Genomic DNA, 27,614 nt, shown 5'->3' with positions numbered 1-27,614 from the left:
CACTTTGAAGTAGGCAATATTGCCTTGTTGGGGAGAGCAGGTATATTTTGTCTATCCGTTTGCCTTTTCTCTTGGAACATGAAAATGATGATGTGGCAAGGCAAATGAGTTTTGCCGGCTCTTTTGCCTCTTTCCTTGGAGATTCTCATGCCCAAATCCACAAATCATACAATTCAACTGAAATGGATGGGATAGGGAGGGTAGGTGTCAAGTTTGATTTATCTTATAACCATAAAATCTAGCTAGGCAACCTTCATTTCCCATAGGATTCTTTGTTTTTATGTTTAATATGTGGATATTATTCTTGTATTTTCCCAATGATTCTCTGGTTTATTTTATTCGTTTGAAATTGTGTTATATTGATATTAGTCTAACATATTATGTTCTTCGTAAGTTCGAATCAATGATCAAACACATCATTGTTCAAATCTAAATAGAGCGGTCATATATTTGAATTGAAACCAGATGTTGTATTTGACTAGACGTACTTGTCACAAGTGTTCTGTTACACAACACCTTCATTTGAATCCTAATACCATGGAAGCTCAACAATTTATGCATATTCATTTGGTCAATTCAGATTGCGATTGGATGACACAATGCCGTGCATAATTCTTGGAAAATGATGCCTACATTGGAATATTCAGATGCGAAAGCATATCTTTTAAGGATCCTTCTTAAGCAAATAAATAAATCCCTGGGCCGTAAGCAAAACAACAAATTAACAATCCATGGGGTCATGAACACAAATAAAATATGCAGTCCTTGATTTCTAGTGCAGCCATTTGCTTCATTGCATTAAAGAAACCGCCTGTTTGCTCCTTCTGCTGGCTTAATTGTTAAGCACAAGTCAAGCAAACGTGTAAGTTTTCAATTCCATTTAATCTTATATCTAATAAATGGAGAGTTAAAGTTGTTTGAAATTCTTCCCTGTACATAGAAACTTGTTTTGGGGCACTGCATGCCTGCCTTTCTTCATGAGAGCACCAAAATTCCTAATTTTACGAAAAGAAAATTTGTGTGAGGACGGAAGTTAACATCAAACATCCCATCTTTAGATGTCTTTGAAATCAATTAACTGAAAGTGACTGACTTGGTTGGCATGCAAAAACTACATTTTAAGGGAAACTCTGTCTTGGTTTTTCTTTTCATGCTAGCTTCTCAGCAAACCTTTTGGTTCTGACTTAGTCTCATTTCTTGCTAATATTATAGGGGGTCTTACTTTGGCTTCTCAATCTTACTTCTTTTAAATTGAAACCCTTTCAAAAGTGTTTCGGATTTTCCATCAGTCTCTTCTTGGGTTTTGTTTGTGTGAATTCTCATTGTCTTCAATGGCTTCTTCGTCTACGGCCTCACCATTCTGTACATGGCTACTTGCTGCTTGCATATCTTCTCCATATGAGAAAGACCACCCTATGAGGTCCTCTATATTTCAGTCTCCGAAGAGACTGAGTCAGTGGGCCAGAAGAAAGAAGCTCATTTCGAAATGCAGCTATGTTGGTGGGGCAGATTTTGCTAGCAATTTGAGTTCCTCATTCTCTGTATCTGGCATTCATCACTTGATGAGTTCTTTCCTGGCTTTTGAGCCCTGCTATGATTCTAAAGTGCTGTATGAATCTTTGGCTTTCTTTGGGTCAAAGAGGTCAAGGACTAGAAGGCAAAGGCAAATGAATGGTGCTGTTCACTCTGGTAAATGTTTCATTTCAGAAAGTGATTATTTTTCTTAACTGTTGTAGAATTCGTTCCAGTTCATAAGCAAATTTTCCTTCTTCTCAATTTCAATTATTCTAGACTTGTGAAGCTGACATTTACATAGTTCAACTTAGTCTTTGTTGACTGTCCAAAAAAAAAAAATTGTTGTGTTGTTTGTACAAGTACCCAAATGACTTGATAACTTGTTAGTAAAAAAACCAAATAGCTTGATGCCTAAGACACATGGAAGTTAGTGTCTTTAGGGTCTTAATCTACCAATTTAAAGCTTAACTGTTTTTTCTTTCCCATGGTGTTAGGCATAACTATGGCTGTGCCTGTGCAAAGAGCAGAACAAGGCACAACAAAGAAAAAACCTCTAACGAAACAAAGGCAGGTTGTTGTGACAGGATTGGGTGTGGTAACCCCTCTTGGACATGATCCAGATGTCTTCTACAATAGTCTTCTTGAAGGTGTCAGTGGCATAAGTGAGATAGGGGCTTTTGACTGTGCTCGATTTCCTACGGTAGATTTTCTTTGGCTCAGCTTCATTTTGTTGCATCTAAAGATATGCTGACTCTAGTATCCTTTCAAACAGAAAATTGCTGGAGAAATAAAGTCTTTCTCAACAGATGGATGGGTCTCGCCAAAGCTTTCTAAGAAGGCAGACAAATTTATGCTTTACTTGATCAGTGCAGGAAAAAAAGCATTGGCAGATGGTGGGATTACAGAAGAAGTTATGGACAATTTAGATAAAAGAAGATGCGGGGTCATAATTGGCTCTGCACTGGGAGGAATGAAAGTAAGTTGAGCTTTGCATATAAATTAGCTAGGGGGCAAAATGGCTAAAAATTTCAGTTTTGAAATCCTGTTAATAATTCTATAAGCCACTGCTTAGTAGATCTGTTGTGGTTAAAGAGGACATCATATAACCTCTAATTGAATCTCACTTAAGCAACGAATAAGGACAGTGTAAATTTCATGTCCAGTACCAGTTACTTCAAATTGTTAAAGAACCAAGTTATGTATTTACTTTCTTCTCCCTGTTATCTACTTAAGAAATTTTTTTGTCAGGTTTTTAATGATGCAATAGAAGCATTGAGGATTTCGTACAAGAAGATGAACCCCTTCTGTATACCTTTCGCAACAACTAACATGGGTTCAGCTATACTAGCAATGGATTTGGTAAAGTTCAAAGGCAATGTTGGGATTGTAGGATAGGCTCAATGCCATATAGTAATGTCTTTCCAACCTTGTAGCCATTTCTAAGTTTCCAACTTTCAGGGTTGGATGGGCCCGAACTACTCAATATCTACAGCTTGTGCCACCAGCAACTTTTGTATACTGAATGCTGCATATCATATTATGAGAGGTGAAACTGTAAGTTAATTTTTACTCGGTCTTAGACAGACATGAGATCGATATAATTTCCACTTTGGATCAACGATATATGATATGTTCTGACCGTGATTAAATTTGCAGGACATGATGCTTTGTGGTGGATCTGAAGCAGCAATTATCCCCATAGGTTCAATTCCTGTCATTCTTACTCCATGTAATTCAAATTACAATCTCTGCAACATATGAACTTAATCAAGTTTCATGGTTGATGAACGTGCAGGCTTGGGAGGTTTTTCAGCATGCAAGGTTCTGTCGCAAAGGAATAGTGAACCAACTAAAGCTTCATGCCCTTGGGATATTGTACTGCTTTTCCTTAAACTAGTTTCATAGTTCACCTTCTTTTTATTTTTCATTCTTTTAATGTTTTAAGTCCTGACTTGAGATGTAATTTTATGTCCAAAAGAATCGTGATGGTTTTGTTATTGGAGAAGGAGCTGGGGTTTTGCTCTTGGAAGAGCTAGAACATGCTAAGGTTTGCTAATCAATTTCTGTAGTTTTCCCATTGATTGTTGAAGTTTCATACACCTACATATTTATGGCTCAAACCCTCTTCCCCACCCCACCCCCCCTCAATAATATCACAGAAAAGAGGTGCAAATATATATGCTGAGTTTCTAGGTGGAAGCTTCACTTGTGATGCATATCACATGACTGAGCCTCATCCTGATGGTACGTATCAAGTATTCTAACCACAGGTTCTTTTTCAAAGCTTAAAAGAGCTATTGTGTAAATGTCCATGTGATTGTTTGCTTACCAACCATCATTTATTTATGTCTTAAATCAGGAACAGGTGTTGCTCTTTGCATAGAGAAAGCCTTGGATCAATCTGGGGTCTGCAGAGAAGATGTGAATTACATAAATGCATATGCTGCATCGACACCAACAGGTGATCTGAAAGAATATCGAGCTATAATCCGCTGTTTTGGAAAGAATCCAGAGGTAAAGTGAGAGCTTATTATTAGTCACTAAGGTATCAAACTACTCCGGTGGTGCTCAGTTATGTTTCTAACAATTGCAGCTAAGAGTGAACTCCACAAAATCCATGATTGGTCACCTTCTAGGAGCCTCAGGTGCTGTGGAAGCTGTTGCAACAATCAAGGTAAGTTAGCTTCTGCTTCCTTACTGCATCTTGGTAAAAGAAGTTGTTTTTCAAAAAAGTTAGAGCCTTAATTTCTAGCTTTGATGTTATCAGACATTAATCAGAAGACAGAAGAAGTTTGTTTTCTAAATGGATATTAATAGTTTTTCACAACTTCACACTATGGCCTAGCTCTTAAGAACAGCTATTGGTTTCTTTTGGCTTACAAATAAGAATTACAAGTTGATGTATGGTTTCTTTTCAAATGTAGGCTATACAGACAGGATGCATCCATCCAAACATCAATCTTGAGAACCCAGATGAAAGTGTGGTATGCATCTCTACTTGTTTATAATCAAATGTTATCATTTCGGTGTGAAAGACTGTCACCTAAATGGCCACCAAAGTTTGGGGGGTTTTATTCATTTTCTGTCACTCATGAGATGACCCTCAAAACCTACTTGCTTATTATCTAGGTCCCTTATTCTTGAAAGGGTGCAATTTTGTTTCTAACACATCTGAATATGAGCAGGATATGAATGTGCTTGTTGGCCCCAAGAAGGAAAAATTGGACATAAAAGTTGCAATGTCTAACGCACTCGGATTTGGTGGACACAACTCTTCTATCTTATTTGCACCCTACAAATGAAATTAATAAATTTGTACAGATCTCAAACTTGGAAACTTCACCCCATGATTATACAACAAGATATTGATGAGTAACTAGACTAGCTGCACTTCCCAGTTCACCAAACTCCTTGCACTCCCATTTTTATTTATTTTAATTTTAGAATAATATCCTTGTACTTCCTTTGCTTTTAGAAAAAGCTTGTTGGTTCTTATCAGAATAAAAAAAAATGCGAATGATGATAAATTTGTATAGACCTCATATTTTAAGAGAATGAATCCATGCAGCAGAGCAAGCTGATCTCATTTTGGCTTATAAATTGGCAGAGATTTTCTATTTAAACCTCACACTTCTCTTAGTTCACCCCAACTTTTAATTTAAATTTTCACAATTTCTAAGAAAACCCTACTATCTTCCCAAACTACCCTTAAATACACCCCTAGCTGAACAAATAAGAAATAAAAGAAATTTTCTATTTAAACCCCTCAAGCTACCCTTAAAGAGGCATGCTCGTCAATGTTCTACGTCTCTGGCAATACGATATAGAGGAGTTCGTATTTTTCTAAAACTTATTATGAAGAGTGGTAGGGTGTGTGTATAATTGTACTAGGATTAAGTATTAAGTTGGATGACCTTTTTTGTCTTTTTATACAATAATAAAACTTACACCTTAATGATTTAAGTATTAAAATGAACTAAGAGAAGTGTGGGGTTTAAATAGAAAATTTGTATCTGTCATCGAGCTTCATGTGTTTGATGGTTTATGCTATGCTCTTTGTGATTTGTTTACTGTTTGTATGGCAATGTAGGCAAAATGCAATAACTTGGATCACGTTAAACGTTCAACGGAAGTACAAAAACGTTTCAAGTTGTCACTTATGCACTTCGAATTTAACTGGAAGCTCATTTCACATGGCCTATCAGAATACCAAAGTTCATAAACAGGATAAGACTAAAGCTACAGAGCAGGCTGCATAAAAACAAACAATAATAGACAGGAATGAATGAAATTGAGAATGTATAAATATAAATAGCAAAATCTATTCCCTTTAACTAGTAGTATGATAAGATCCGATTCCTCAAGCTGTTCTTGAGGGTCTCTCTTCCATAGGGTGGATATGTACCCATCAGCAGAGGTTCTTACAGATTAATTTTCTCAATCAAACTCCGTGACCAACAAAAGTAACCCCAAAACATCATTAAATCTTTCCTGCGGATAACCCAGCCAATCTGAAGTTCCCAACCCATTGATTATACCAGATGGAAGCAGTCCACCGCAACAAACAGATGCCCGTCAAAATCGTCACAGTTTCAGAACAAAGATGAAGTAGCTTTGATCATCGGAGCTTTATTACCCAGAAAAGAAGGAAAACAAGTCCTAGCACAATGGCAACAGGAGCCCACTTTCGGATCAGAGCCTACAATGAAAATGTGTGAGATGAGATGACAAAGTAAATATCAGCTATATATACTACCCAGAATATAAAAGTTCAATTATGATCAAAATGCTTTGACAGAAACAGCTCAATCTAGAGAGCTCATGGCAGATTGGAAATTCTTCCTAATTGAAACAAATGCGGCTATAAAAGAAAACACCTATTTCATAACCGAAAAAAAAAAAAAAAAAACAAGGACCATGGTTCAGGTAGTCGGGAGAAAAACAAATAAAATGAAAACAATTCAATCATGAGCATACAGCACCATCAGCCACAGTTAATTGAATTTTATAACCGCAGAGGCATGAATAACTAACAGAATTTGAACATGCATTCCACTAAATAAAGAAACGGTATCATGTTTGTTGACGCACGGTTATGACCAAGGCCGATATTGCATATGGGCCTCACCATTACGGGCCCAAGGGTCTCATTATGCCCAGGCCCACTGCCAAAGTCGGTTGGGAAATGCCTATAAGAGGCAAAGGGGTTGATCACTCTAGACCTCTCCCCAGGTTGCTCGGCTAAGAACCAGCCACTCTCTCCTCCTCTCCCAAAGCTCCCTCCTCCTTATTTACTAAGGCTCTCAAGCCTATCTCAATGTAATACAACTGTCTACACATATATACAAATGCAACAACCGGTGGATGTAGCCCGAATTCATAGGTGAACCACTCAATCTCTTCGTTTTACTTGTATGATTGCGATATTATGGCTATCCCAAAATTACGAGTTCAACAATGTTAATGCCTCATCCACAGTTGTATTCATGCTGATCATAAGATAATACTACTTGATTTGAACTTGTGACACACAAAATATGTCTAATCCAAGAGTATGGTAATGGAAACAAATGGACACTACATCATTCAGACGAGTATTGAGGACAAGGTGTTTGAAAACGCCATACATCTCTAAGTTAGATAGCATATATAATTTTAGTTTAAACTTAGCCTATCGCTACTCATGAGATAAGAGACTAACCTGTCGATTCAAATCTCTCGCCTTATCAGCATATATGCGAGATTCTGATGTTAAACGGCTAGACATTTGACTGACCTCTGCAAAATTGAAATTAAAGAGGAAATTTATGACCTATATACACAAACAAAAACTTTCATGTAGAAGCAAATAGAAACTTACGGTCCAACTTTTCACCAACACCAAGAACTTCCTGAACATTGCGAGTCATTATTTGGTGGACTTCATAGAGCTCATCGTTCAACTTTGCAATATTCCGCTGAGTGCGAGTGTCCTGGTACAATTTCTTTGTTTTCTGTATGAATGTATCTTTTAAACATAGAAAGTAAAAGGAAATCAAACCCAGCAAACGGAGCACCAATATGTACGCAATAAGTGCAGAATAATTCCACATAACATCTGGATCACTAATTTCTGGAAATAGACCTACCAAATTTAATGAATGCATAAGGTCTCGCAGCAGTTTCAATTTGGGTCCCATTAACACGCTCAAATTCATTTTTGAGATCTTCAAGGTATTGGAAGGCAAGTTTCTTTGGATAGGCACGGTCACACATTGTCAAGTAACAGACACGTCCTTCTATGATATAGCTAAGAACAAAGGTCAAGGCAATAACATTTGTATGCTCTTCCTCTAATGAGAAGAATCAATAATACAACACTAAGACACAACATCGATAAAACAAATTACTAAATGACTAAACATAAGTGAAAGGAAAAACAAACAAACAAACAAACTGCGTGCACAAAGACACACATGTCTAATTGATATACTAAAAGATTATTATAATATTATGCAAGTATGCTAGAAGACCATATGTCTAATTGATATACTAAAAAATCACAAACCCCAAACCAAACTTTGCCAGTGGAATGATGCATGCGATGACATATCCTCTAAGTTAAGAAAACTGAAAGTTACAGTGCCTCTCATATCTCGTGCACACTAAAGATGATCAACTTAAATTTTTATAACAGCAGCAGCTACATGGTACTAACATAGTATCTGCTACTATTAGATTAAGTCAAAAGACACGCACAAAATCACACAGACGTATTTATCAACAAAGTTCCGTAAACTATCATTTCTTCATATTGCACCTAAATCCTGTACTAGTAAATTGTATCAACTCCTATTAAAAAAACAAAAGTAATTGTAAAAACTCAGTATATCATGAAGAAGAAATAAAAGATGACAATATGGACGCATGTTAGGGGAGATAAGTCAGAAGGATACTGGAAAACATAAGGTCCGGTTTCGACTGACATCCTTGAAGGCTCATTTTGGCCTCTCGACAAGTTCTTGAATAGGGCCTTGACTTGTTGTTTGTAGAATTCCGAGTCTTGTATATCACGGCCATCATCCAGTCCCTCTGCTAGAGGAAGACCGTCAGTAACACGAGCGATCATTGTCAGCTTCACCATCTTCACTTCACAACTTCCCAGCAATGCGAAAATGACTGCGATATGTTAATCGTCAAATCACAGATCCAGGAGACATTGGACAAACCAAACTACTCAGAAATGCAATGATAATATCCCCAAATTGCCAGATAGCCTTACAATTTCTATCCATTTGCATATGAAAAGATCTAATCCCGCAAAAAATAACTACTTTACGGTTGATCTAATCCATATCTAACATAGTTAATTCACAAAACATACCCAATTTTGATTTTTTATGATTAATTGGGGTTTGCATACAAAAATCATAAACACCCACTTCTCAAATTCCAGTTGATCGATCACAAGGCATCAAAGATCAGACTCAACCCTTCAACCATCTAAAACCATTCGTCCCTAAAAAAACCCAATACACCAATTTTACAAGTTCTCTTCAATCATCACAAATGCCGAAAATTCCAAAAACTTTTCGATAAATCTGAGAAATTAGACGAGAATCTGAACAATTGAACATTTGTACAGCACAGACCACGTACCTGCTTATAGCATTGACCTGAGGAACGGTGAGGACGATGGTGCAATCTGAGGCAGAAGAATTCGAAGCTGTGAAGAAGGGCTTGGCGAGGACCAAAAGGAGAAAACGAGGGTTGGTCTTTGAGTTTAATCTGCGATGTCCTGCGGTATAGGTGTTGTACGTGAAGACCAAAACTTGAAATTTCCTAGGTACAACATCTAAATGCAGTCAGGCTCGTGAACGACAACGCGTCGGGCCTCCCATTTAAATAACGCTGTCGGTCAATAGTTCACTTTACGACGAACCGTTGAGTGTTTACTAAATAAATGGGCCGACCGGGTCCGCAATTAACAGGCCTGACTCACTGACCCAATTAATTTACAATAAACAAATAATTAATGAAATAAAAAAGAAATTCATAATCAATAAAAACAAATAATTAAAGTATCAAGAATAGTTCGATGTTCTTCTTCTTTACTAGGCTTTATAACTTTCTTGGGAATGAGTGCAGGGCGGTGATTATTTTGAAGTGTGAATAATAGTTCTGTGTTGTTTTATTATTATTAATTATTATATTTGAAATTAAGGTTCTAGTATAGATGGTCGAGATTAACAAAATGCAAAATCGTTTTTTTAATTGTCTTACTTGTAAAAATATAGTAAAAAAAGCTATAATAACACCCATTTCAATCGAAAAGAAAATTTATACAAATTTAATGAGTTTGTTATATAAATGATACAGTCCCGATCTCTTGGACTACAGGAGTCCAAGAGATTATGGTCACTCACCGTTGGATATTAATCTAATGGTTCAAAAAAGTTTTTTAAAAGGAGTACAAAAGTGAGTGAACCGTTGAATTTACATCCAACGGTGAGTGACCACAAATCTCTTGGACCCCTGTAGTACAAGAGATCAGGACTAATAAATGATATTGGGGGATTCGAACAACTTCTCAGTGAAGGGATAACTACTTCTAATTACTTGAGCTATAAATTTCTTGCTACAAATTCAACTACTTTTTCATATTGAAATTATAAACTTTTGTGTGATATATATATATATATCATTGTATTTTCACAAATAGTTAAATTTAAAATAATAAAAAAGAACAAAAAGGTTCACTCCACCGAAGGTGAAAAGTGCAAAACAACGGTCGATATTTAATAGAGCTGGTAGCAAAAAAGTCTCACCTTTCCAATATTCCCTCCCTCCAAAAAAAAAAGCCACAAATTCCAATATTCCACCGTCTTCTTTATAGATCAATAAACTTTCCTTTCATTTCCTCACTTCACTTCTCAGGCGTTTCCCTTCGTTTCTTCCAAAACCAAGCGTAATATTCCCGCCAAGTATATCAGCAAAGAGCCAGCTAGGTCTGAAGTGACTCCATGGACAACCGTGGTCAAGCTCGAGGAAGCCCTCGAGGCGGAGGGTTCTCCGCGAATCGTGGTCAAGCTCGAGGCGGACTGTTCGCTCGAGGCGGACTGTTCGCTCGAGGCGGACTGTTCTCCGCGAATCGTGGTCAAGCTCGAGGCGGAGGGTTCCCTCCAGACGGAGGGTTCTCCGCGAATCGTGGTCAAGCTAGAGAAAACCCCCGAGGTGGCCGACATTCTCCACGCACCGGCGGCCACCCTCCCCTTCGCAACGGCACTGTAACTTTATCACCACCCCTTTTCTATATTTCCTCTTATATTTTTACAACACCTGTTTTTTTGGGCGTCTTTCCATCTTTTCTTTTATATGGGAATTCTTTTGCTCGGTCATTAAAGTCAAGTGAAAGACTCTTCTCTTACCTGCATCATATGCTTTGTATAACAGTGCATTCAATTTTTGGCTTTAGGGTTTTTGAAATAATATGGAATGTAACGTCTGCGCTGGTTGAAAAGTTTGGAACTTTTCGTTTATTTGCGCTTTGAAATGGTTTGGGTTTTGGGTTTTGTTTAGAATATGTTGTAGAAATTGGGTGTGAGTAAGAGAAATTTCAAGCCTCTGATGGTCCATGACTTACAAGTGGATATTCGTGCTTCTCTACATAATCACTTGTGCTCACCAAATTTGGTGTCATTCTTGTTTTTTATTTATTAACCGTATTAAATGACTCTTTGCAGCATGCATGGAAAAGTGATGAGAAGAAAGTTTCATGTTCATCTTTTACATGAATTATATGATTTTTATTATTTTATTGCATGTCTTAATTAATCTTGAACATGATTGTGGAGTTCAGTTGATTGACTGGTTTTTATTCACACTGATCACATAAACAGCAGGCCGGAGCTGGAACTCGTGGACCTTTTCCTAATGATTGTCCTGGTAGCAAGGAGTTCTGGTCTAACAGTGAAATGGAAAGTCCCCAGCAAATGTCACCGAGTAGCTTCTCATATTATTCTGAGCATAAGTCTGCCTTCAGTAATTCACATCGGCAGGAATGGCATCTGTCTGGAAGAAAAGACACACTTCCCCGTGTTGAGAGTTTGAAAGAGGGACATGAATCAACTGAGTCTGCGAGCTTTAGACAAAAAGGTTTAAAGTGCTCAGTTCCATATTCAAGCCATGAAGGAGATTTTCCTTTGGGGGTAGAGAGAACGCATTTTGGGGTAGATATTTCAGTCCGCCTTTCTATGAATCATTCTCGGAATTTACATTCGGGGGTGGAGAGAATGCATATAGGAGAAACCCCGAGCGATATGACAGGGTATGGTGAAACTTCTCTTGCCTCCAAATCTGAAGCCAGCAGTGGGGCTTTGCCTGTTAACAGTTCTGTAAATACAACTGGCCATCGGAACCCAGAGCTTTCTGAACACTCGGCTTTTGATTTATGCCCAACTAAAGCGGGGGGTTGTGTTACCCTAAAGGTTCCTCTGTTAGTGCAGAATAGAGAAAGGCGGAATGAAATGAAGCGCTCCATGGAAAAGCAAAATGGAAGTGTTTTACAACCTGGAATGGTTCTTTTAAAGGGTTACCTTTCCCCCAGTGAGCAGGTGCTGCTTTGTGCTCTTTTACTATCTCTATTCGCTGTGATAACTGATTAGTTTTCATTGTTAATCATTCCCCCCTGATAACTACATTGACCTTGAACTCTCATTAGTAAAGTAATAAAGCTTTTTGGAGGAGCTTTCTTTCCCTGTGGATTTATCAGTACAACATAACTGTTACTTTCACTGTCTGAATAGCACGTGAAAACTGTAGAGTAAGTTGATTAATCACTAGATTTTCTGTGTTTTATGTCTTCTAGATCAATATTGTGAAGCTATGCCGAGACTTGGGTTTGGGTCCTGGAGGTTTCTACAAACCTGGTTACCGTGATGGAGCGAAGTTGTATTTGAAGATGATGTGCCTTGGTAAGAATTGGGACCCTGAGACGAGTAGCTATGGGGATCACCGACCTTTTGATGGTGCTAAACCGCCCAGTATTCCTGTTGAATTCTTTCGGTTGGTTAAAAGTGCAATTGAAGAATCCCATTCCCTTATAAGAAAAGATTCTAAAGTTAGCAATTCCGAAAGTATACTTCCATGGATGTCCCCAGACATTTGTTTAGTGAATTTTTACTCATCATCTGGGCGACTTGGTCTTCATCAGGTTTGTCATGAAAGAGCCTTAGCCAAATTATCTGAGTGGTTGAATGCTAATAAACAGTTATTTTTCTCAGCTATCTTTTCATATTTTTTTTTCTTCTGAAGTTAATATAATGAATGTTCCCCCCTCCCTCCTTCCCGCTTGATAGAGAACTTTATTAAGCATCACATCTCTGACTGTCAGCCGTTATTAAGCATGCCACTTCTTTGCTGTATGATAGTAATAGCTTCCAACTTCTTTGGCTTCACGGTATTCTTCTACACTTTTATTTAATACTTTGAACTGCATTACATTGATCAACAGCTGCAGCACCACTTCCAAATCTTCCATAAGCAAAATACAACTATTCTTAAACCTGTCACTCACGTACGGATTCTTTAGAAGACTCTAGAAAACTTTCCCATATAACCAAATTTGCCCCATATTATTTTGTGAATCTTAAAAAACTTAATCACTTCTAGATTGTCTGCACCTCATTTTCCTGAATTTAAGCATGAGTGTTTTAACTTCATGATAACATCTTATGACCGTGCTTCCTACAGGATTGTGATGAAAGTGAACGAAGTCTTCATAAAGGTTTACCTGTTGTCTCCTTTTCTATTGGAGATACTGCAGAATTCTTGTATGGCGATCAAAGGGACGTTGAGAGGGCAAATAAGGTTTTACTGGAATCTGGAGATGTTTTGATATTTGGTGGAAAATCAAGACATGTCTTTCATGGTGTAGCGTCTATACAGCCAAATACTGCTCCTATGACCCTACTGGAAAAAACAAACATCCGGCCTGGCCGTCTGAATCTTACTTTTAGACAATATTGAAAACCCTGTGTTTGTGTATATGTCGTTGTCTTCTCTAGTTAAGAGTTAACATGAAGTAACATGCTAGCTTCATAATGTAATGACAGTTTATGTTGATATCATGGAAAATGGTTTATGTTGCAATTCAGCACTTTCATTTTGGAACGAGTTCAGTTTATTCAGACGGGGCGTAGAAACTTTTTGGGAAACTGGGTGTGATGAATAAAAAAAGGGTGTAAATAGAGGCTCCCTTACCTATATTGTAACTAATTGGTTGCAGTAGTTTAGTTGGTATTCTTTGACCGCCAAAAAATAAAAAGAAGTTTAGTTGGTATTCAAACCACTCTAAATAAAAGCTCTGAAATTCAAGTCTCTGTTTTTCAATGAATGAAAGAAATATAAAATAATAAAAATCCATTTTTTCAGTCTTAGGGTTTTTCACTAGCCTTGCAGATATGGGTTTAGACAAGTTGACTAGTGCAGCGTGCTCCCTACTCTGAACATGAGTTCGAATTCCCCTCCTCGTAGTTTAGATTATTTTAATGTAGATTATCGCTTGTATACAAAAAGGGTTTTTCACTAGCCTTAATTATTGTCCATGGATTGTGCCTCGGCATGGTGGGTGGTCTGCCATAGCCAAGGGTCTACTTTAAGTTGGCACTTCGGTTGTACTAGATCCCATTTGTTTTTGGCAGCCAAACTTCACCGGTTACTCAAGCAAACTTGTGTTGGTCCAACTTCGGTTCAACATTCCTCTCTGGCTTCGCTTAAAGAACAATAAAATAAATGCTTATTTTAGAAGCAAAAGCCACAAGAGCAACAACCCTACCACCAACAAACTCTTTCTTACATATAAAAATCCTTTATAAATCACTCACATGTGTATCCCATTATCAACATGCTTCTTATTCAGATTTTATTAGCCATGCTTTTATTCTTATAGCATGTGCTCTAATTCTTATAGCAATAAAAGTGCTCAACCAATGTTCTTCTCCATTCAGCCTTTATGCAGAGGTGGAGGATAGGGAGAATGATCCATGCTGGAGAAGCAGGGCACATGCTAGATATATCAGCTTCAATGTTCTGAGAATTTTGCATGTGCTCTAGCTCTCCAGCTTGGACTCTCTCCCTTTCAGGCACAAGATTGAAGGCAATGATAAAGGTCAGTTTCTTAGTAGCTTGATGGACATATTTTATATTATATATTTAACCTCATTCTTAGTATATTTTGGTTAATATTTTGGAAGAATTTTGATACTTTGAATTATATTTTTAATATAGGACTTTCGACTCTCTCTGGAGCAAAACATAATCAAATTGAGGAATTTTGGAGTAATTCCAGTTGGAGGACGTTCTTGAGTCACTTAGCTTGATCGTATCAAAATTTCAGATTTTTCTTCCAAGCGGTTATTTTCTGGCAATAAAATAAAGGAGCAGTACGCGGTGCTGGAATAGTGACGTGTTGGGCTTTTATTGCGTTTTTGGAGCCCAAGATGACCTCGGATGGGTTTGTGGCCTTCTAGAGAAGTGTTCAGAACATTTTTATCTTTAAAACAAGCTATCTTGGGCCAGATTTGGAGGAGATTTGGGGCCAAAACGTGGCTGGGCTGATTTTGGGCAAATTCTCCTATTCCAATTTGGACTTTATTTCCTAGTATTATTTTACTTTAATTAGTTTCCTTGTGGGGATAGAAAAGCTGTACATTGGCAGCTAGGTTTTAAGGGATATTTAAGCTCTTTCTCACAAGGAATTTAGGACTCCCTTTTCACTTTTGAACTTTGCATTGTGGAGAGCAATTGCTAGGGTTTTGGGTTTTCACAACTTTCAGGTGTTTTCGTTCTTTTCTTCTTAATGATATTTTCTTGGATTTCAATTATGAGTATGCGTAACTAAATTTCTTTTGCTAGGGTGAAGCCTTGAACCTTAGCATGAATATGTGATTTTTATTTAATTGCTTATGATGAGTGCATGCGTATTTTGAATTGTTAATCACTGTTTTAAACTATCTAATTGTCTTAATGCCTGATCACCATTAGGATCTTTAGAAAAGTAATTGGATGCAATTTTGGTCGGAAGGTTCCCTGAAATTGATGCTAGCTTCTTGTGATTAATAATTGTAATTTCACTTAAGATGAACACCACGTCTTAAGGGTTGCATGGTTTTTCAAAGGGTTTTCACAAAACTTAATGAGTCTTTCATGTTCAGATTTGATCCGAACGTCCGGACGGGTTGCATGTTGGATATACGTTCTGTGTTGGAGGTTCCAAGTAGAATATACATTAGGAAAACCTAACCTTCAAAGTGGCATGTGCAAATCATAAGTAATTGGTAAAAGTTCATAGGATTGCTAGGTGATGGTGAAACCCTAGTGTTTTTATAAATTGATATTCAAAACTCTTTCTCTCAATCGTATTTGTTTTTGTTTAATATTTGTTTTTTAGAATCCACCAAATTTATAATCATCTTTCTTGACTTTTTATTTTAAGTAGTAATTGGAATTTGTTTTTACATAAATTGCTAATTAGTCCTTGAGGAAAACGACCTTGCATGAGCATCTATACTACAATAGCCTTGTATTCTTGCAAGTATTTTATGTGATTTTTAACACTGTTTGCACAAGTACTAAAAATCCTATCATAGCTCATATTGGTAACTCATTTAACCGAATGTAATGTCGATCGAACTGATTCTACTTCTGCAATGCTGCTTCCCAAAGATCATCTAAGTGCTACACAGTCTTGCCACTTTTCATTGAACCAGATGATCAGTCACAGATTGAGTACAAAATCTCATCAGTTTATTTTGATGCAGACCTTCAATTGCCTTATTATTTTTATACACAATCAACATCCATAAATAATTTCATCATCCACAAGTTAAATAACAATTCTTGGCTCAAATCACCTTAGTTGGAAATCAACACCACCTTAAATTAAATGTAATAAGTTACTCATATATACCAGAGGCCAATGAAAATTCTAAAATCACCCTTTTGGCTGGATCAACCACGGTCAGATCTGTTTTCTAGAGCTGAAGCAGCAGACTCCACATGAACAAGTAAACAAGCATATACTTTTTGTTTTAACCTGTCAACATTCTCCACCAATCCATTGTTCCCCGAGCTCATATTGTTCTTCAGTTTATCCAACCACTCATTTGCTTTCTTAAGCTGTGATAATGTCACAGCAATATGATTGTCTGGCTCATTGCGTCGCCCGGCACTGTCCTTACCTTTCTTCTCTTGGGGTTTCAGATGAAAGCCAGTATCCAATGCTTCCTCCAAGAATTTCAAAAACCAAGATCTTGTTTCATTTATGAGAATTTCTTTCAGCTCTGCTATCTCTTTTGCACTATCTCCTTTAGCCCATTCTAGTTTTTCTGCTCCACTTAACTCAGCAGGGGCCTTTGGAGACTTCAATGTACTTTTACCATGAATTAGACCTGTCCTTTTGCTTAACTTTTCAACATCTGGAGGCACTAATTGTTTTGTAGTTGAAGGAATTGAATTATCCTTGAATGGAGCTGCAATGTTTGGTTGGTCAATGAGCTGGTGGAGTATGAAAAACTTGTTGAGAGGAAGGTGGGGATTGTCTGGTGAGGCAGTTGAACATAGATCGGCAAACATGCTGAAAGAAAAGATTTAAGAAATAAGTTTCACAGACTAACAATTTTAATGTGATTATAGATGTAAGATATTGACATGGATTCTTTTAATAGATATTATAGTTACCTAAGACATTTGACAAGAGTTGCAGCTGTAGATGCTTCTTTTTGAGCTTCTGCTGCTACCAAAGAAGCTAAATTTCTCCTCCTGAGCATTCCCTTGTAAAATTTTAACGAAAGATAAGAAAGAAGTGTCACATTGCAACGGTGTAATGGATGCGAGGATTAGTGAGATTTTTCTATTCAAGATATTGTTGCCTAGCTAACATCAATCTAATTCAATGAAAAGGCCTTTAAGTTTTTCTTGTTGCCTTCAATTGAATGCATGCTCAATTGGTCATGATCTGAGTATAAACTCAACAAAGTACTGATATCTGTTCAGAATTTAGCATTATCAAACTAATACAGTTGTTCAACAAAAATGCCAAGCCTTTTTCTATATTGGCTGTTTGGACTGATGGAACAGTAGCCATAACTTAAGTTTCGGACATGTTAAACTGAAAAGGAAAGAAATGCGAAGGAAACAAGGAAAGGTACCTTTCCAAGCTTCAAAAAGTTAGCCGGCAGACAAGCCCACAAAACAGCCTCTGGTGACTGGCTTTTATCTTTTCGGCTTGACAAACAATTAGAGTTCATGTTTTCCTGTTTGCTTGAAGTTCGTTTTGCAGAAGTGCTTCTATAAGGCACAGCAGTCTCCTTGGTGTTAGATACGACTGAGTCCGGCTTTGATGAAAGTGCACCAGGTCGATTATGGGAAGGAGTTATTGAGCGTGCCTGTAACACTAGAACAAATGATCATGTTACAAAACTGTTCTTTGATTACATAAAAGGGAACCATCTACTGATTTGTTTGTTTCAAATAAAAGGATTATATTCTCAGTTGCATCATTTGGTGTAGGGATACAGGAAAAGGTTCTAAAGATCCAAGAAAAATTTGTGTACTGCACAATAACTTTGTTCCAATTTATTGAATCTTGTTCTTGTTGTATGTTATGTGTTGCCTAACACTCCTATATGTGTAACATTGCCTGGATGCTTTAGGACTTGAAACAGAGAAAAAGCACTAATCTCATTTGCTTTTATTCTGTCATCACTATGGCATCTAATTTAAACAGATAATCCTACCCGTCTTAAAAATGGAAATTATGTTTAGCACGAATCGTACCTGACCATTATGCTCTTGCTGCTTGCCTTTTAACATGGAAACCTTCCTAGCACCACTCTCATTGTCATGGTTCTTCCCACCTCCATTAGAATCTGGCCCGCTAGCTTTTGAATTTGATGTCAAAACACCTTGCATATACCTAGATGCAACAGCTGCCCTTTCCTCTTTAATAACAAACGTTTGTCTTGAGTTTTCATCTTTTGCGTCGAAGGACTCCCTCAATTTCAAACTGTTGCTGCCTTCCTGATCAACTTGAACTGGACTCTCTGATGGCTCTAACATTTGCATCAAATCCTTCGGGTTCCCCACGAAAGGGTGTCGTCCTGGAACTGGTCTGACCCCAATAAGTATAGGAACTGGTGTTCCTGCCTCCATTCTATCAACATAGAAAAACTGGCCAAGCTGCAACTTGTTATTCAATATAATCTCATTGTCTTCCTTGGACAGTGAGACATAAGTGGAATGAGAAGAATCCGACACTTTTATGAAGAAGCCTTGGTTTGGCCACAGCTCTGAGCCACTTAAGGCAGGCACAATGCTGATCACTTGAAGCAGGACCGATCGATATTCTCCACGAACCTTTACGTTGGAGTTAATGCTCTGAAGGAGTTTTAGTAGAACTCCTGGTGTAAGGGAGGCCATTGCTTTTTCTTCTTGTTCTGGTAAATCCAAATTTGAGAAAGTCTACCTGGATGATGATGCACTGGAATTCATTTCATGGTACTGTTTTGCTAAGCAAAAACCATATCCCATATGCAACAAGAATCAAAGACAGGCAACCGATAATAAAGTCCTGCAATTTTTCTTTTTTATTGGTTTTTGGCAACACAATGTCTTAACAAGAAAAGGCATTGAAAAGACACAAACTAATGAACACTGCATATTAAAACTCAAACAACAAGAATCAAGAAAACAAAATTTCTGAGGTAAATTTCAATGAAGAAAACTAAGCTAGCATCAGTCACAATATTATGAAATTCTTGCTTTTCTGAGGAAATTGTGTAAGCTGCATAAGCTGTGTGCGTCAAAATGATGGAAATTATGCAATAACATGAATGACTAGACATGCTAAGAATTAGAGAGATGGTAAATACCTGGTGATATATGGAGCACAAAGATCCAAGAAGGTTGAACTAGAAAGAACAAGGTGGGGAAGGAATCTTGCAGAGAGATGAAGCATAGAATACAACTTGAGAACCAAACAGTGTTTGATAAGTGGCGGCATTTGGCTTGACCAAAAGAACATCTTTAGGCTTTAGCTTTGCATGAAAGGCACGTAACCATCAGCTTCTCTTGGCTTCAAAGCCAAGTGACAATGCATACATGTGAGAATTTAATGGCCTTTTTATGTGATGTGCAATGATTATAAAAGGGGCTACCCACCATTAATTGAGATTATTGTGATTTATCAACCTTTTTTCTTATAATTTGCTTCTTCATTAGGTCGTGGGTCTCTTTGTGGATACTTAAGGACCTTTCCAATGTTTTGATCAGAAATTGTTACTTCAATCGAGCAGCCTCCTAAAAGGAATTGACCAGAATTTGTACATGTGAATCATATATTAAACGCAATACTCATTAGGCATACCTACTTTGGGTAAACATAAGGCATCTCTTAATCAAAGACATTAACAAGTGGAATATCACATTCAACTTATCAGTTGGTTCTGCTTCGCTAGAATAGATTCTAGGAATAAATCCCATACCTGTGTATTTGTGAAAATCAAAGGTTCAAGGCTAAGAAAAAAGAGATACCCTTATTGTGTAACTCAAAATACATCTCATTCGGCAAGAGACTTGTATCTCAAGTGGTTAAGAGCATTCACTCTTGCGCTCGAGGTAATGTGATTGATTCCCCCTCTTGTATAAAAATAATAATTTTGGCCAAAAAAATATATACCTTTGTCATTTGGTTTACCAACTAGCCCAAACAAGCAAAGAATAAAATGCTTTGCAAAGTCAAAACTCACCATTTCGATGTATGTTGGTACATCAATTCCAATCTCTAATATCACAAAATAATGGAAGGGGACCAAACGATATTAAAATGGACTCTTCTCTATAACTACAAGCAACTGCTAATTGATTTCCCCCATCGGAAAATCAAAGGGCAAGCCAACAATTTTCTTTACATACAATTTGAATCTAAGATCTAGCAACTTTACTAGGTACATATTTATATGATTAAAATGCATTGGCTTCAGTTTCTGCACGCACCAAGCTAGCATACACACCATTAAGATGAGAAGCCATAAGTGCATCATGGCTCCCATATTCTGTGATGGCACCATTGCTCATAACTGCTATCATATCAGCCCCTCTGATCGTCGAAAGCCGGTGAGCCACTATGATGGTTGTAGCCCTTTTGGAAATCTTCCTAAGTGCATCTTGTATGTGTTTCTCTGATTCCAAATCCAATGCACTACTTGCTTCATCTAGCAGCAATACCTTTGATCTCTTCAGTATAGCCCTTGCTATCGCAATCCTTTGTTTCTGGCCCCCTGATAGCTGGGCTCCACTCTCACCAACCTATATATGATAGGAAAAATATTAGAAAAAGAAACAACAAAAAAAAATGGTCAAATGAAGATGAACAACTTGGGTGATACATATGCATCATAGAACAATACCTGAGTTTCATAGCCTTGAGGGAGGCTACTGATGAAATTGTGAATATAAGCTTCCCTTGCAGCATCTTCAATTTCAGCCCATGAAGCATTTGGGTTACCAAAAGCAATGTTCTCTCTTATAGTGCCAGAAAACAATGTAGGCTCTTGACCCACTAGAGCTATCTGCTTTCTCAACCACTTCACGTTAATATCTCTCAAATCCACTCCTCCCATCATCACCTTCCCTTGAATTGGATCATAAAACCTTTGTATTAACCATACAACTGTTGATTTTCCTGACCCACTTCCACCCACCAATGCCACAGTGCTACCACCTTTGATCTTCAAGCAAAAGTCACTCAACACAGTCACATCTGGCCTAGATGGGTATGCAAATGTGACCATTTTGAACTGAATATCCAATGGTTTCGACCGGTCAAGTTTCTTATCTTTGTCTCTGTTGCTACTGCCAATTAATGGCCTACGTGAAATGATATCAAAAACTGCTGGAATTGCTGTTGCAGCCATGGATGTGTCTGGTGCAAGACCGGCTAATTGTCCAACAGAAAATGAACTCAAAACAAGAATGAGAAAAATTTTGTATACCTCACCGAAGTTTGCTTTGCCTTCTTTGATAAGGTAAGCACCAAACAACAGAGTTACGGTGTATGCTCCATACATAACACCTTGAGAGAACCCCAGTGCTAGGCCCATGATTTGTGACCTTCTCACTGATTTGCTCTTTGGACCTGATAAAGCTTTTTCAAAGGACTTAACCAACTGCTCTTGAGCAGAAAATGTTGTGACTGTCCTTATGTTTGAAACTGCACCAGAGGCGATATTGCTAGCTTTGGCATAAGCTTCATTGTCAAGTTTTGGTCCTAAATTTATAATCAAGGTTAAGTAACTTGCACCAAGAGTCAAAGGAGTGAGAGCAGCAGCCAAAATAGCTAGCCTCCAGTTAAGGTAAACACATAGACCAAGTCCCACCATACCTGAACTCAAACCCATTAACAAGACTGATAATCGATCAATGTGGACTGATCGAAAACTGACAGAATCAATTGAGAGCCGTGAGACCAGTACTGCTTTGGAGTTTTCTTCAGAATCAAACCAACCAGGTTCTTGTTTTAGTATGGAACGAAATAGGAGATTTCTCACTCTCATTGTGAGTTTTGTTCCAGCCCAGCCACACAAGCCTTGCTGTCCTGTCATAAAGACTATGTTCCCAAAGCCAAGTCCAACAAGTACTAAACAAAGGGGTTCAATTTTTCGTTTAATCTTGGATGGGTCTTTACCAAAATATATTTCAAGGGCTACGCCGAGAAGAAAAGGGAAAATAGACAAAATTGCACCTGCATGCATACCCAAGATTAATCCAAATAAAAGCATTGGAAGCTCTGGTCTCAGTAACAACCATATATCTGAAAGTCGAACTTTTCTTGGTTTTGGTTTTTGGACCTCTTTCTCCTCTATTTGGGTTTTCCCTTGGGTAGGGTTTGATCTTGGCGCATCATGAATTGATTTATCAGGCACCAAAAGCTGAGTGCCTTTTTCAGTATGATTTTGCTTTGAAAAAGGTTTTGTTACTCCATCAGCAGCAAGCTCAACAAGGCTGTAGTAGGCCCCAGCTTTTTCCATGAGCTGGCGGTGATTGCCAATCTCAACGACAGAGCCAGAGTCAAGAACAACAATGGTATGAGAATTTCTTACTGTTGATAGCCTGTGAGCAATTACAATCGCAGTTCGGCCTGAGGAGATCTTGTCAATAGCCTGTTGGACTACAGACTCAGATTCAGGGTCTAAAGCACTGGTAGGTTCATCCAAGAGAAGGATTCTAGGGTCTTTGATCATAGCTCGAGCCAATGCGATTCTTTGTTTCTGACCTCCTGAAAGAAGTGCTCCTCTGTCTCCAACCTGCCAAATGACATTTGAAATGAATGAGCATTAGACCATGAGTACATAATCATTGATGTAAACATTTACATGTGTGTGTGCATGTCTATAAACGTCCTCCTGCCAGACAAGCCGGTACATGTTTTTCCCTCTGTCAGTCTGGATCACAAATTAGGTGAATTCTTGTTTGAATGTATGGTCCAAATTCACAGTTTGGAAACATAGCATGCTAGATATCTGGCAAAAGAACGTTGCCATGCATATTCTAAACACTACTTCCGTCAGTATACCAAGGATCTCCCCATCAAGAGAACAGTAAGAATGCTTTTGTAACTGAACCTGAGTTTCGTAGCCTTGTGGAAGGCCAGAGATGAAGCTGTGAGCATTGGCAGCAATGCAGGCAGAAATTGCTTCCTTCTTGGTGGCATTCTCCTTTCCCATCAATACATTTTCTAATATGCTTGTGGCAAAGAGCACTGGCTCCTGGCCAACCATACCTATCTGATCTCTTAGCCACTTGACCTGCAGCGTCCTTAAATCATGACCATCTAATGTAACTATACCTGCAAAACAAACATTTGAAAACAAAATTAGAGCAGGAACTAAAGTTATTCCAACTTATCATAAATTGCTTTTTTATCTTGTTAAACCATAAGCTTATGATACCTTGGTTAGGGTCATAGAACCTCTCTATAAGAGCAAAAATGGTGGACTTTCCACCTCCGCTAGAACCAACAAGTGCTAGTGTCTTTGAAGATGGAATAACCAGATTAAGAGAATGAAGAATTGGAGCATTAAGACGAGACGGGTATGAGAAAGAAACGCCTTTAAATTCAATCCTTCCTCGAGCCTTTGGCAGGGTCCTGCCTACTGAGCTGTAGGGATCTATCTCTGGAACTCTATCTATAATTTCAAAAACCCGGCCTGCTGCTACCGTGCCTTGTGAAAACTGAGCAAAGTATGACAGTGACAATGCCAAGCCCCTATGAAAATTTAGTCACATGTAAAATGTGTCAAGAAAATAGAAAAGGTCATGTACAATTAGTTTTATATATCTCTTTGCACAAAAATTTCTGAAATTTCTTAACCACCACAAAGACAAGCTTATTACCTCCCCCCAACATTGACACCAAAGAAACAAGCAATAGCATCGCCTCCACTTATCTCTCCCCTTGCAACCAAAACACCACCATACCAGAAAGCCAATGCCCACGTTGAATAAGTAACCAGATAGATAACTCCCACTCCTGCACCCTTAGCAAAGCCAATCCTTGCTCCAAAAGGCACCAAATCGGCCAATAAATTAGCGTATCTTTCAGCCAAATTATCCTCCGCAACAAAGGAAAATACGGTTCTGATTGAACTGATAGCTTGCTCAGCTACAGTACCGGCCTTCCTATAAGAAACCTTTGAAAAATGCACCAGAAAAGAATAAAAAAGATGCTAATGTGTTGATAAAAATTAAGGTCAAGTTTATAATATGCTTGGTTATGTCATTCTCTATTTGTTTTTACCTCTTCTTTTGTAGTTAGGCCAACATAAACAGCCTTGTATGCAATACCACAGAACATCATCAGTGGTATGACTGAGAAGATTACTAGAGATAATTTCCTTGACCTTATAAATCCAACTGCGTATCCACATATGAAAGTGCATATGTGGTGAATGAAATGTGCCATCTGCAGTTATATAGAAAGTTCAAAATGTATCAATGCTAGCTGATTCTCAATATACAAGAACAGAACAATAATGACTATTTGTTACGTAATCGTAAAATTTTATTCAAGGCAGATTTATAAAAGAAAATAGTAGACCTTCTCTCCCATAACTTCTTGAATTTGAGCAACATCACTGGAAATTCCGTGCATAATATCACCGGCAGCGACTTCTGTATCGAAAAAGCTAACGTCTTGCCGTAGAACTGCTCTTAGATATTCTCTTCTCATTCTTTGAGCAGATCTCTCTCCCACCATTCTCCAGCAAGTGATCTCTGCATTTTAGTGATAAAAAAACACTGTTGGTATGTATTCATATGGGCTTTGACAAAATTCCATATGTTACAAACATTTAGACACAAAGGAAAAACAAAAGAATTCAAAAGGAAACAAAGAGGAAAAAGGAAATGTTCATCATGATATATGCCCATCTTACCCATGTATGCTCCAACTACCACTATTGCAGCTAGTCCAGCCATGTACAGGCATATCTGAAATTAGATTCAAAAGAAAATCAGCTTCCATTATTAATCCAAACCAAATATAACCTACAGTAAATATTCAAAAACAATGGTAAGAAAAAGTTTACCAACAGTGCAGAAAATGCCTTAATCTAAACATAGAAAATAAAACATATGAGCATGATCTATCTTATCTTGTGTAAAAATATATTTACATACATACCATCTCTACATCCTTCATCATCGGAGTCTTGTCAGCGAATGTTGATTCTTTAGCAATCTTGTTCACAAACTGTCCAAAAAGAAAAGAGTACCAAGGAAGAGACCCTCCATTGATGAGAGCACCCACACAACCCAAAAAAACAAGAACCAAATCCCATTTTGTTGAATACTTGAACAAGCTAAGCAACCCTACTTGCTTTGGTGGCACTGCATCCTCCTCATCCTCACCATCCTCATCAAAAACAGAACCTTGATCACTGTCACCGTACCGGTCATCCCCATCGTTACGACGATTAGTAACCGTTGATTGCCATGCATGATCATCATAACCATGCTGATGATGATCATGCCCTGCATGTGACAACCCATGACCATAGCCACCATGTCCTATAATTTTTGATGTGCCATAAAAATGACCACCTGGGTCATGACCCAAATTATGTGACAACCCATGACCCAAAACTTCAGATTCATCATCATAATGACCAAGCACATCTCTCTTAGCCAAAGGACCACTATAATTCCCACTTCCCAGCTCCTTAATCTTCTCCAATTTTGGGGATTTTTTATAATTAGCATTGTAATTACTCTTCCCAAAAACCAAACAACTCTCACTGTTATTATAGTTATTATAGTTATTGCCATCTCTTGGAGGAGCAACATAGCTTCGAAGCTCAAGCCTGCCATCAGGGGTAGAATCGTAATTTGTGTTATTTTGGGCAGAGCTTCTGAACCCAGTAGAGGTTCTTGAGAGGTAGTAGTAATTGGCTGAGCGGCGAGTTATTTGGGCCTCTGTGGAGGTGCTGGTGGCAGCCCATGGGCTCAAAGCTGAGCCCAAGTTTCGAGTGTCACTCCACCCAGTGGGCTCAAACTGCCACGAAATCTCGCTCTGCCACGACACGTCGTTGTCCGCCGCAAACGGCGTCCTTGGGCGGGACCTCCTCCGGCTGTTGGGTGTTCGGTTTTGGGTTGACCGGGAGTAGGAGCTGACGGGCGTGGGGTGACGTGGGTGGCGGTGGCTGGAGGATGACTGTTCAAATTCAAAGGAGGAGTCTATGCCAGCCATGATTGTGGGAGTGTTTGGTTGGAAGGAATTGCGTGGGAAAGTGTGGGAAAGTGAGGGGGAAAGGAAGGAAAATGAAAAGGAGTTTTTTTTCCCAACTTTTTGGGTATACAGCTTGCCAGTGGGAGGAAATTTGTAAATGGTGAGTAGGAGGGAGGCTTTAGCTATTTCTGCAAGGATGGTGGTGCTTGTCCAAATGTCTTGTTGGTTTTTATTAAGCAGTCAAAGACTTCGTTGAATCCGTCTGTTTTTCAGTGAAACCAATATGCTATTGTTCATCTTATATGGACCAATATTTAAATTCTTGTAAAGATAGATCAGCATTTTCCATTGTTTTCTATTTTTAAAGTTCAAAAATTTACAGCGCATGTTAATGATTTATTTATTAAAAATTTACGGCGCATGTTAATGATTTATCTAAAATTTAATGACACACAGTTTTTTTTTATTGTTTTATTATAATTTTGAGTTTAAATCTTATGAACGACGACGAAGTACAAAAATGCATGCATTAAATGTGCTGCTTTATCAAAAAAAAATTCCCAGTTTATTTTCTTTTCTTTCTTTTAACCAATCATTTTGGATTTGATATTTGTCCTTTACATATATAACAACTTGTACGATTATAATTGGACAAGCACTTAGTTAGTATCTAGCTAAGAAAACACATCATCTATTATGTCACGGAGCCTCATTTCGTACTTGAAAACATCATGCAGGCCAAATCCAGGCCGGCTGATAGGAATTAAAAATAGGAAAACCCTAATGAGATGCATTGTCTGTTGTAATCTGACTGACGTTCTTGGTCGGTTCTTGCTTTGTTGATGTTTTCTCAATTGCAAACAAAGCTACAAACCAAACAGTCTTTCTTTGGTTCCCTCTTTCACATGTCATCAATCTCAACTTGTAACAAAGTTTCTCCTCCAACTGTCATTAGCTCATGATTTACAAATTGTTATTTCCATTGTTGGTCGGTTTCTGAATGAATCCCATCACTAGCAGCTAAACCTCTGTTTTGACCGGCTAACTGGGTCTAACCCAGTGAAAAAGAACATTGACTTGCAAACTAACGATCTCAAGTTCAATTCGAACCTTGGCATATTGGCAGTGTGTGTAAGAAAATCTATGTTTCGACCAAGCAAACAAATGAACACATCATAATACATAATCCTACACACACAAAATTATTAAATAGAGAGGATTCGGACTTGGGGTCTCGGAATTAACAGCTAGAACCACAATCTCCCACTAAATAATCTAAATCTTAGAACCTCAAAAATATTTGTAAACATAACTTGAGCAGCAATATCATCCAATA

At 38.0% G+C, this 27,614-nt stretch overlaps 5 protein-coding genes across 11 annotated transcripts; 2 read left to right on the top strand and 3 right to left on the bottom strand.

The window, feature by feature from the left end:
- On the top strand, nucleotides 801–5,230 carry LOC18782491 (3-oxoacyl-[acyl-carrier-protein] synthase II, chloroplastic). 3 transcript variants are annotated; one of them, XM_020560383.1, is made up of 14 exons: nucleotides 801–862; nucleotides 1,213–1,689; nucleotides 2,010–2,215; nucleotides 2,288–2,491; nucleotides 2,764–2,874; nucleotides 2,974–3,069; nucleotides 3,172–3,217; nucleotides 3,311–3,390; nucleotides 3,494–3,562; nucleotides 3,675–3,759; nucleotides 3,875–4,029; nucleotides 4,109–4,189; nucleotides 4,440–4,499; nucleotides 4,701–5,230. In XM_020560383.1, the coding sequence occupies exons 2-14, from the start codon at nucleotides 1,332–1,334 to the stop codon at nucleotides 4,815–4,817; spliced, it is 1,668 nt and encodes a 555-aa protein (XP_020415972.1). In that variant the 5' UTR covers nucleotides 801–862; nucleotides 1,213–1,331; the 3' UTR covers nucleotides 4,818–5,230. The 3 variants fall into 3 exon arrangements, with proteins under 3 accessions (XP_020415972.1, XP_020415973.1, XP_020415971.1); XM_020560384.1 differs by lacking the exon at nucleotides 801–862 and having other exon boundaries at nucleotides 973–1,689; nucleotides 2,100–2,215; XM_020560382.1 differs by lacking the exon at nucleotides 801–862 and having other exon boundaries at nucleotides 973–1,689.
- Nucleotides 5,666–9,362, bottom strand: LOC18782882 (25.3 kDa vesicle transport protein). Its single transcript, XM_020560414.1, has 6 exons — nucleotides 9,154–9,362; nucleotides 8,451–8,673; nucleotides 7,644–7,804; nucleotides 7,376–7,522; nucleotides 7,217–7,293; nucleotides 5,666–6,214 (listed from the first exon to the last, which is right to left on the bottom strand). Exons 2-6 carry the CDS (start codon nucleotides 8,636–8,638, stop codon nucleotides 6,134–6,136), a joined length of 654 nt encoding a protein of 217 aa, XP_020416003.1. The 5' UTR covers nucleotides 8,639–8,673; nucleotides 9,154–9,362; the 3' UTR covers nucleotides 5,666–6,133.
- On the top strand, nucleotides 10,108–13,657 carry LOC18784495. 3 transcript variants are annotated; one of them, XR_002270948.1, is made up of 5 exons: nucleotides 10,108–10,781; nucleotides 11,394–12,107; nucleotides 12,362–12,706; nucleotides 12,852–12,952; nucleotides 13,246–13,333. XR_002270948.1 is itself a non-coding variant. In XM_020560893.1 (4 exons), the coding sequence occupies exons 1-4, from the start codon at nucleotides 10,518–10,520 to the stop codon at nucleotides 13,519–13,521; spliced, it is 1,596 nt and encodes a 531-aa protein (XP_020416482.1). In that variant the 5' UTR covers nucleotides 10,112–10,517; the 3' UTR covers nucleotides 13,522–13,657. The 3 variants fall into 3 exon arrangements, 2 of the variants coding, with proteins under 2 accessions (XP_020416482.1, XP_020416481.1); XM_020560893.1 differs by lacking the exon at nucleotides 12,852–12,952 and having other exon boundaries at nucleotides 10,112–10,781; nucleotides 11,397–12,107; nucleotides 13,246–13,657; XM_020560892.1 differs by lacking the exon at nucleotides 12,852–12,952 and having other exon boundaries at nucleotides 10,113–10,781; nucleotides 13,246–13,657.
- LOC18782814 lies at nucleotides 16,223–19,577 on the bottom strand. Of its 3 annotated transcripts, none has more exons than XM_020558927.1 (5): nucleotides 19,425–19,577; nucleotides 18,331–19,123; nucleotides 17,703–17,939; nucleotides 17,233–17,324; nucleotides 16,223–17,128 (listed from the first exon to the last, which is right to left on the bottom strand). In XM_020558927.1, exons 2-5 carry the CDS (start codon nucleotides 18,970–18,972, stop codon nucleotides 16,504–16,506), a joined length of 1,596 nt encoding a protein of 531 aa, XP_020414516.1. In that variant the 5' UTR covers nucleotides 18,973–19,123; nucleotides 19,425–19,577; the 3' UTR covers nucleotides 16,223–16,503. The 3 variants fall into 3 exon arrangements, with proteins under 3 accessions (XP_020414516.1, XP_020414519.1, XP_020414518.1); XM_020558930.1 differs by having other exon boundaries at nucleotides 18,331–19,033; XM_020558929.1 differs by having other exon boundaries at nucleotides 18,331–19,018.
- On the bottom strand, nucleotides 20,281–25,794 carry LOC18783785 (ABC transporter B family member 19). The gene is made up of 9 exons (XM_020559151.1): nucleotides 25,235–25,794; nucleotides 24,987–25,041; nucleotides 24,650–24,825; nucleotides 24,350–24,514; nucleotides 23,947–24,242; nucleotides 23,502–23,818; nucleotides 23,175–23,398; nucleotides 20,961–22,856; nucleotides 20,281–20,859 (listed from the first exon to the last, which is right to left on the bottom strand). Exons 1-9 carry the CDS (start codon nucleotides 25,253–25,255, stop codon nucleotides 20,515–20,517), a joined length of 3,495 nt encoding a protein of 1,164 aa, XP_020414740.1. The 5' UTR covers nucleotides 25,256–25,794; the 3' UTR covers nucleotides 20,281–20,514.

This window comes from Prunus persica, chromosome G3, assembly GCF_000346465.2.
Source record: "Prunus persica cultivar Lovell chromosome G3, Prunus_persica_NCBIv2, whole genome shotgun sequence".
In the NCBI taxonomy this organism is placed as follows: domain Eukaryota; kingdom Viridiplantae; phylum Streptophyta; class Magnoliopsida; order Rosales; family Rosaceae; genus Prunus; species Prunus persica.
Note: the sequence above shows the minus strand (reverse complement) of the source record. Positions and strands in the feature narration are given on the sequence as shown.

Coding starts and splice junctions, on each gene's coding strand:
- LOC18782491 (XM_020560383.1), top strand. CDS start 1,332: ATGGCTTCTTCGTCTACGGCCTCACCATTCTGTACATGGCTACTTGCT. Junction 3,218..3,310: donor AGCAGCAATTATCCCCATAG/GTTCAATTCCTG, acceptor ATGAACGTGCAG/GCTTGGGAGGTTTTTCAGCA. Junction 3,760..3,874: donor GACTGAGCCTCATCCTGATG/GTACGTATCAAG, acceptor GTCTTAAATCAG/GAACAGGTGTTGCTCTTTGC.
- LOC18782882 (XM_020560414.1), bottom strand. CDS start 8,638: ATGGTGAAGCTGACAATGATCGCTCGTGTTACTGACGGTCTTCCTCTA. Junction 7,805..8,450: donor ACCGGACCTTATGTTTTCCA/GTATCCTTCTGA, acceptor CTTTGTTCTTAG/CTATATCATAGAAGGACGTG. Junction 6,215..7,216: donor CGAGAGATTTGAATCGACAG/GTTAGTCTCTTA, acceptor TTTTCATTGTAG/GCTCTGATCCGAAAGTGGGC.
- LOC18784495 (XM_020560892.1), top strand. CDS start 10,518: ATGGACAACCGTGGTCAAGCTCGAGGAAGCCCTCGAGGCGGAGGGTTC. Junction 12,108..12,361: donor ACCTTTCCCCCAGTGAGCAG/GTGCTGCTTTGT, acceptor TATGTCTTCTAG/ATCAATATTGTGAAGCTATG. Junction 12,707..13,245: donor GGCGACTTGGTCTTCATCAG/GTTTGTCATGAA, acceptor TGCTTCCTACAG/GATTGTGATGAAAGTGAACG.
- LOC18782814 (XM_020558927.1), bottom strand. CDS start 18,972: ATGGCCTCCCTTACACCAGGAGTTCTACTAAAACTCCTTCAGAGCATT. Junction 17,940..18,330: donor AGCAAGAGCATAATGGTCAG/GTACGATTCGTG, acceptor CTAGTGTTACAG/GCACGCTCAATAACTCCTTC. Junction 17,325..17,702: donor ACTTTTTGAAGCTTGGAAAG/GTACCTTTCCTT, acceptor AAATTTTACAAG/GGAATGCTCAGGAGGAGAAA.
- LOC18783785 (XM_020559151.1), bottom strand. CDS start 25,255: ATGATGAAGGATGTAGAGATG. Junction 25,042..25,234: donor TGATGAAGGATGTAGAGATG/GTATGTATGTAA, acceptor ATCTAATTTCAG/ATATGCCTGTACATGGCTGG. Junction 23,819..23,946: donor GGTGTCAATGTTGGGGGGAG/GTAATAAGCTTG, acceptor AAATTTTCATAG/GGGCTTGGCATTGTCACTGT.